At 37.2% G+C, this 8,009-nt stretch overlaps 1 protein-coding gene across 1 annotated transcript in view; it reads right to left on the bottom strand.

The window, feature by feature from the left end:
• Positions 1-5,525: 5,525 nt before the first annotated feature.
• Positions 5,526-8,009, bottom strand: part of ITGA1 (integrin subunit alpha 1) — a 119,298-nt gene continuing 116,814 nt past the window's right edge. The window contains exon 30 of the mRNA XM_077816830.1: positions 5,526-5,643. Coding sequence (XP_077672956.1) covers positions 5,599-5,643 — 45 coding nt within the window. The 3' untranslated portion in view covers positions 5,526-5,598. The remainder of the gene's footprint in view (positions 5,644-8,009) is intronic.

Here is an 8,009-nt window from a genome sequence, read left to right as displayed (position 1 = left end):
CACGTAGTCAACAAAATTGTAGGAGTATAACTGAACACAAAACTGTTTACAAAAACATTGTGTTGTGAAATAAAAGTTGCAACCTTTGTCTTCCAGGAAATGCTATGTGAAGTATTTTGATAGGCTGTGGAGGAGGTGATGAGTCATTTTAGACTACACAAGAACAGCTCAGTATTCAAGAACAAACTGCAGGGAACAATTGTGGAGTGGCCAGAGGGGCAGATAACATGAGACAATATGCTTTCATTTTTAATTTCCATGGTGTTGTGAAATCTTGTCCATGTTAGGAGTTTAGACATACTGTGTAGATGTATGAATGTTTTGTGTATGCTTGTTATTTTAAAAGTTTCCAAAATGGTGCGTGCACACAAAATGTGTACCTACAGCTTCAGTGGCTATTTTGAAAAATTGCCTCTGGATGTCAGATATTATATGAAGAAAAGGAGGACTTGTGGCACCTTAGAGACTAACAAATTTATTTGAGCATAAAAATCTGTCAACTTCTTGAAAAAACTTAAATTTGTTTAAAAAAACTCCTTTTCTCTTTGCAAATACAGACTAACACGGCTGCTACTCTGAAACCAGATATTATAGAGTTATTTTAGCTGCAATAATTTCATACTTAATAATGGCAGAAATTTCCTTGCTGTTATAGTTTTGCCCCATGCGCACTTCTACAATACTTTTTCTATTCACATGGCAAACACATTTGCTCCCATATTATGGTTCTTTCATATTGCCTAGGGAGCAACATTATATCAAACAAACAAAATAGTCAACCAGGCTGGAAACATTGTTATTATTTATTGATAAAATGTATGGAGCAATTTTACAGAAGAAAAGCAAACATGCAGAATTCAACAGGTTTTCTTACGATTCCCTCTCTTAAAAACTGTGCAAAATTCCAACAGTTATTACTGTTAGTGGTATTTTAAGGAGCAGAACACAGCTAGGGAGGGCATTCATTCTTTATATGGGTTTAACAGCACAATACATATGCTAACAAATATAAACAAAGGCTTAGCATATGTATCCTGCTGTTAAGTTGGTCAGGAGTTCTCAAGAGGGGAGTGGGGGGAGAGGGGAGATGGAAGGTGTTTAAACTGTGTTTTTGATTCCTGCTCCAGACTCTGGACTATGAACATATACTGATGGGAGCATTCTAACCAAGGGACAGAGGACTTTAATGGAATCTGGAGCTTTCATATTTCCTTGATCCTTTGCAGATGGACTTATGAGATGTATATGGTACAGAGACTGTTCTAGCCTCATTGATTGCCGATTTCTCCCTTGCAATGGACAAAGATCAGATATCTGCTGACTTTCTCATATGAGTCAGCAGCCTTTGATACCTGAGGTGTAAGCCACATAGCCCTTGCTTGAGTAGTTTTGTTCTTTCCTCTCCAAATGTAAAAGCCTGTTCCCATTGAACTCCATAGCAAAACTTCTTTTGATTTCAATGGGAACAGGATTTGGCCCCAAGAGATCAGAGAATGTGATTTTGATCAATTGCTTATCTGTCCAGAGACAGTTCTCATGCATGTTCTGCCAGGCTGGTTTTGATTGCCCTGCCTGTATGTCCTATTGAGGAAAATAATAAAACAATTTGGGCTGTGGTTCTATCAAGATGCACAGGACACACACAGTTCTATGCCTCTTTTCCATCAAACCCAGGTGGCGCAGCATCTTTGCTTTCCTAGTGCCTGGCGGAGAGCAATACTTAGGCCTTGTCTTCACTGCCACTTTACAGCAATGAAACTTTCTCACTCAGTGGTGTGAAAACACACCCCCTCCACCAGTGATGCAATTTTCAGCATTGGAAAGTGGCAGTGTAGACAGTGCACGAGTGCTGGGAGCCGCGCTCCTGGAGCTGGGAGCTACTCCCCTCGTGGGGGTGGGTTTTTTACAGCGCTGGGAGACCTCTGTCCCAGCGCTGGTGCTGCGACTACACAGCCATGTACTTTACCGTTGGTAGTGAAGACATACCCTGAGATAAAGGCAAGCTGGCAGAAGTTTAGCTTAGACCTAAGGGAAGCACTGAGAGTGTGTTAAGGGAAAGTGGGGTGATTGTCCTGGCTATCCTTCTTTCATTTAAGAAGTTTTCAATTTGGGGTGCTACTGGATCCCCAATGACACCTGCAAATGCTTTGGGCCCCTGGTGCCACCTGTATCATTTTACAACTGTTTAAACTTTTGTTTAAACAAAAAAAGTCCCAACCCACCAACTGTTAATTATTAGAATCATATTGCAACTTGCTGCTGCTTAATATATGAAGCAGAGTATTTATTTGTAACCTTTTTAGTAGATGCAGAATGCCAGTGAAATGTTCTGATATTTGCACCATTGGTTTCAATAGGGTTTTCTATGATTTGTGTGATAAGAGTAATATTGTTTGTGTGATGGTATGTACAAAGGTTCTCTCGAGTAGAAATAGTGGATTGCTAATGCAGGTTATGTGATAAGAAAGTATTCCATGGCAGTACTTACTTTACATATTATTATATTTAAATAGTTTCTTTTTTTAAATTGAAAATTTAATAAGGGCAGGTCTTCACTACCCACCAGATCGGCAGGTAGTGATAGATCTATCAGGAATCAATTTATCGCGTCTCATCTAGACGCGATAATCAATCCCAGAACGCACTCCCCGTCGACTCCGGAACTCCAGCTCGCAAGAGACAGAAGTGGAGTCGATGGGGGAGCAGCAGCAGTTGACTTGCCGCCGTCCTCATGGCCAGGTAAGTCGACCTAAGATACGCCAACTTCAGCTACGCTGGTCACGTAGCTGAAGTTGCATATCTTAGGTCAACCTCCCCACCTTCCCCAGTGTAGGCCAGGGCTATGAGAGCAAGAATGAGTAGGAAGAAAGTGCTATGGTACAAACAGAGAAGAAAGGCTATTATATAAAACCTATTATTGCATGTATGATCCAAAGTGTGGCTAAAATGAATGGCAACGTGCTTTACCTAGGAAGAATACTTTTGTACACTTTCTCTACGGAAATATACTGTATATAAAAACTAACATGGTTGCTGATGCATATTAGTCAATAACAGCATTCCTCAGAAATTAAAATGTAACATTTCATTAAAAATACTGCTGAAGAGATCATCACAGTTGCAACATGAAGCGCTTAAAAGTCAGGACATGCTAAAGTTAAAATGATGTGTCTTAGCACTGCCCCATTGTATTATAACATATACAGCGGTTAATCACAGGTGGGGAAGAAGAATGAACTTGTGGTTAAAGCACGAGAAAGATTCAGGAGACTGGGAGTTTAGTTCCTGCTCTGTCACAGACTTCCTGTGTGACCACAGGGGAGTCACTTAATCTCTCTGCAAAAATAGGGATAATAGCCCTTTCCTCACCTCACAGGGATGGTATGAGGATAAATACATTAATCATTGTGAGGCACGCAGACAGATATATGGCCCTCATCACCATACTATGTACCTCAGACAGATAACTTCATTGCTATATGGCCATGTCTATCTACAAAACCTGTACTCCTATAGTGTGCAAACTGGACTGCAGACAACGAAGCAGCTGTTTAATATTTATTTTCATCTCCATTGTGCAATGAGCAGACCTTTGCATCACTCAACTGCTGACCAATTTGCACACTGAATAAAGCGCGGGGGGTGGGGGGGTTTACACGCCACTCTTTGAATTCTATAACTTCTGCTCTCAGTTATACCTGTGTACCTTTGGGGTAAGTCCACTGACTTTGGTGGATTTATGCTGAATTTCACAAACTCCACGGGACAACGGAGGCACAGTTATTTATCAAGTCCATGTTGTGACTCTGCCACACTTTCTAATGAATTATATCCATTAAAATACGAGACATGGGCAATTTCAGTCAGGCTAGGGTTGTGCAATCATAATTTTTTCTTGAACATGAAAGAAAGTTTACAAACGTTTTCAAACAAACTCATACTTGCTATATTAATAAGTCTCAACCCATCCCAATGACTACCATATAAGCCAAAAAGTAGATACGAGGGACTTCATGATTTACCCCGATATCCTCTTTCAGATATGAAGCACCTCCTAAATTTCCAGAGCTTTATTTGCCCACATATATAATTCAACCTATGGTCACTTTTTTTAGAAAAATATACACTCATATTAAAAAGTAACAATACACTTGGTAAGACTATTATCAAAGAATAGAACAAATATGCCTGACATGTTATATTCTTTGGAAAAACTGCAGTGGCTTTTGCATTTCAGTGAAATTTGTACCAAGGAGATGAATAAACTCCATTGTCTAAATGCTGGGCTACTTTTGGAAGATGGAGGCATATCCACATATGCTCATTCGGTAGAAGGAATGTGACCCATGTGAAAAAAAGAGGCAGCTTTATATTAAAAATGATTAGTGTTCAAAATGGGTTTAGAGAAACATAATGTTAGGATCTATGTTTCAGTGTATTATATAACATTTTAAATCTTTGATACAAAATAAACATCATTTAAGTGCTTAGTCACTGTACAAAATTTTGCATCAGTTCTTAAACTTGTAAGTAAAAAATGATTTGTAATGGTTTGTAATACAAAAAGCTTGTCAGTGCTTTTCTAACTGCTCTTTTGATAATTATCTGGTTGGGCACTTTCAACCTACTGAATTAAATAGCTACACAGTAACTTTTCATGGATAGTTCAAGAAGCAACCCTACTGGCAACTCCAAGATACACAGTGAGGGGCAAATTTTTGGGGTGCCTCTAAAAAACACAAGACTTACAATTTTGCTGCCCACATCAGTTTGAGAGTCCAAATGTGATTCTGCTTATTTGCAAACAATGAGCAATCAGCTGTGCTTGTAATTATAGTTTTGTGAGCATAATTTTACAGGTCTGCTAAAAGTCAGATTCTGGTTCAGACACTTGTATGACTTAAGGGATCAATCCTGAATAGTTTTGTTAATAATAGAAATTTATTTCATGGAATGGCCTCTGTACATCTGGGTGAACTACATTAAGAGGGAAGAAAAGCCCTTGGAATTGCAAGTTTTGTGCAAGCTCTGCAGTTGCCCCTTTCCTCTGGATTATCCTTTTGTCAAATATACCCAACTGTATCTGGTGCATGCTCAAAGTTTGAAAGTCTGGCTTAGCCAATTGCCAGTCCATTATGAGAAATGACTTTTGAATACTTTGTTCTTTTGAAAATAAGGAACATGTGGTAAAGAGATTATGATTACTGCTTGAAACTTGGCTTCTTGCATAATTTGGGCTAAAGAAATATTTCATTTGATGAAAAACATGAATAGACTATTTTCCCTATACAAAACAACTCAGAATTTTAAAATTGAATTACTCTCCAAAAATGAGTAACAGCTTAAGATATTTTCTAACATATTACAAAATACTATAGGGCTGTTTTCCCTTTTTAACATCCACCTATATACTTGATTTGTTTGTTGCTGTTTTTTCCTCTTTTTAAAAAACACCTTGATTAGTCCATGATGGAGTTTAGAAAATGTTGTGACCATCAAATTTATAACTATATTTATAGCTTTACAGTCATATATTTGAGGCAGACCTGAGGACAGATCGTTGTTTAATTGCAACATACTCTCCTTTGGTAGAATTCTTTATTTCTCCATTTTCTTCTTTAGTGGCCTTTTGAAAAATCCAGCCTGTATATGGCAGAAAAAAGAGAATGCAATTCAAAACTGGAATTTTAGAAACATGAGACATTTTGGCAAAGCTTAAATATTTTTATTTACTGCTTTAATGCTTACAGATGATACAAATTCACTTATTACTGAAGTACAATGTTGCTTTAATGGATTGGAACAATAATGACATATCTCACACTAACAGACGAACTGAGAGCAAAGTTAATGTACAATGATTGCTGAATCATTGTTATGCTGACGGAACGTGTCAAAGGTTTGTCAAGTCTTCAAACAAACTAGAGGACTGTTGAACAAATATTAATTTACTGTTTAAATTCCAGATTTTTCAGTGGCTATGCATACTAATTACTAACATACTGACTGAGTTTTGGCTTTGAGAAGACTGCCCACTTGTGGCAAAAGATTTAAGCACAGCAGTCAAACAAACAATGTATCTGTCATTACACAAACTAAAAGCTATTTCCCCATGCTAATTTTCCCCCTACTGTTACTCACACCTTCTTGTCAACTGTTTGAAATGGGCCATCCTAGTTATCACTACAAAAAAGTTTTTTTTCTCCTGCTGATTATAGCCTACCTTAATTGATTACTCTCGTTAGAGTTGGTATGGCAACCCCAATTTTTTCATGTTCTCTATTTATCTTCCTATTGTATTTTCCACTACATGCATCTGATGAAGTGAGTTTAGCCCACGAAAACCTATGCCCAAATAAATTTGTTAGTCTCTAAGCTGCCACAAGTACTCCTTGTTCTTTTTACTGTCTTTAAATTATAATTTGAAATTTGAATTGCTGAAGAATATCAAATCTGAAGTCAATACAAAATATTTTTATAATGCTACACTGTTCATTTAATTTTTCAGCTAACAACAAATATAATGTCATATTTTGCAATGTTAATGAGGGCAACAGACAACTAGTTATACAGCATATTTATTCCACTCAGAATCACCACTTACCAGGCCAGTTTTTGTTAACCTGCAACATGGCACAGACAAAACCTGCTTTTGTGCATGAAAATCTGGTAATTTCATGTCTAAAATTATTTGTGAATTTTAGATGTGTAATTTTGAAGATGCAAAGGTAGTGGTGGCCACTTTTGAAAATTGGCCCCAACATATCAAGGTATTCGCTAGTTTTCTATTAGTTCTGCTGATTTTGTAAATATGTAAGCGCTGGAGGTATTTTCATAGTTACTTAATTTTAATTCTGCAATGATTAAGAATCAGTTAATAGGTACTAATGACACTTAGTATCTACATTTTTAAATTCACTAGTGATTTTGGTTGCTAAACTGGACACCTTGAAGGGGCCTGGTTGTCAGATAGTGGATGCATAGCACTTTCTGATAGTCAGGCCCCTTTAATGTGTCTCAAGTCGGGCACCCAAAATCACTATTTACTTTTGACTTTATTGCCTAATTCTAATTTTTTACACATATCATAAAAATAAAGGGTTGAGATCAACTGAAGAAATATGAGCAATGTTGTGCCTACCACGAGTGTACATACAAATCAAGTGACCATATGTGTGTACATGGCTAGCTAAGAATGTAATCAGTTTAATTATATGTTCAAATGGCTGTACATGTGCAGTAGTGTATCTGCATGTATGTATATGTGAAATTATATGTGGATTCTTGCATATGGACCTCAAGACTCCCACTTTTTAAAAAAAAAGTAGCGTAAAGTATACAGTAATATTTTTAAAAGAGAAAACTGTTATGAATCAGTACCAATACTAAAATTTTACTAGCACCATCTCTCTAAGGTACTGCTGTAAGGTATAAAACAGACTGGCAATAGCAAAGTCCTTAGTGGACTTTATGGATTTTGACTCTTCTCCCTTTTCATGGTATAGAAATTTTGCTTGGGATAGTTAATAACGCTAATCTTAGTTTACTATTTATGGTTACAACAATGGTCTATTTCTAGAGTTATTAGAAATGGCTTTGGATCATTAAAGGTCTTGCAAGGTTTTAAATGCTTATTGTGGGATGCTGAGAAACCTTAATTCCTACTGAGTTGACTGAGAGTGGAGGGCACCCAGCACCTTCAAGAAGTACTCATAACTTTGCAGGATCAAACCATACATACCTGGAGTTAATGCGTGATATCTGAGAATAGCTATTTAGGGCCTGACCCTCAGAGGTGCTTTGACTTCCCAAATTTTTAAGAAATTTTGAGACTGTATTTCAGCTAAAGCAACCCAAAATTCAAGGAACGCAGGAGAAACCTGGCATGGTTAGCTAAAATTATTTACCATTCTGTATTGTATACCTTAACTACTTCACTGTGATGAATCAGTGTTAGTGTTCCACAGAGTAGCTCTAAGGTATTTCAGTGAAACTTTCATTATTTTGAT

The sequence above is a fragment of the Eretmochelys imbricata genome, chromosome 5, assembly GCF_965152235.1.
Source record: "Eretmochelys imbricata isolate rEreImb1 chromosome 5, rEreImb1.hap1, whole genome shotgun sequence".
NCBI lineage: Eukaryota > Metazoa > Chordata > Testudines > Cheloniidae > Eretmochelys > Eretmochelys imbricata.
This window is presented reverse-complemented; position numbering and strand designations above follow the sequence as displayed.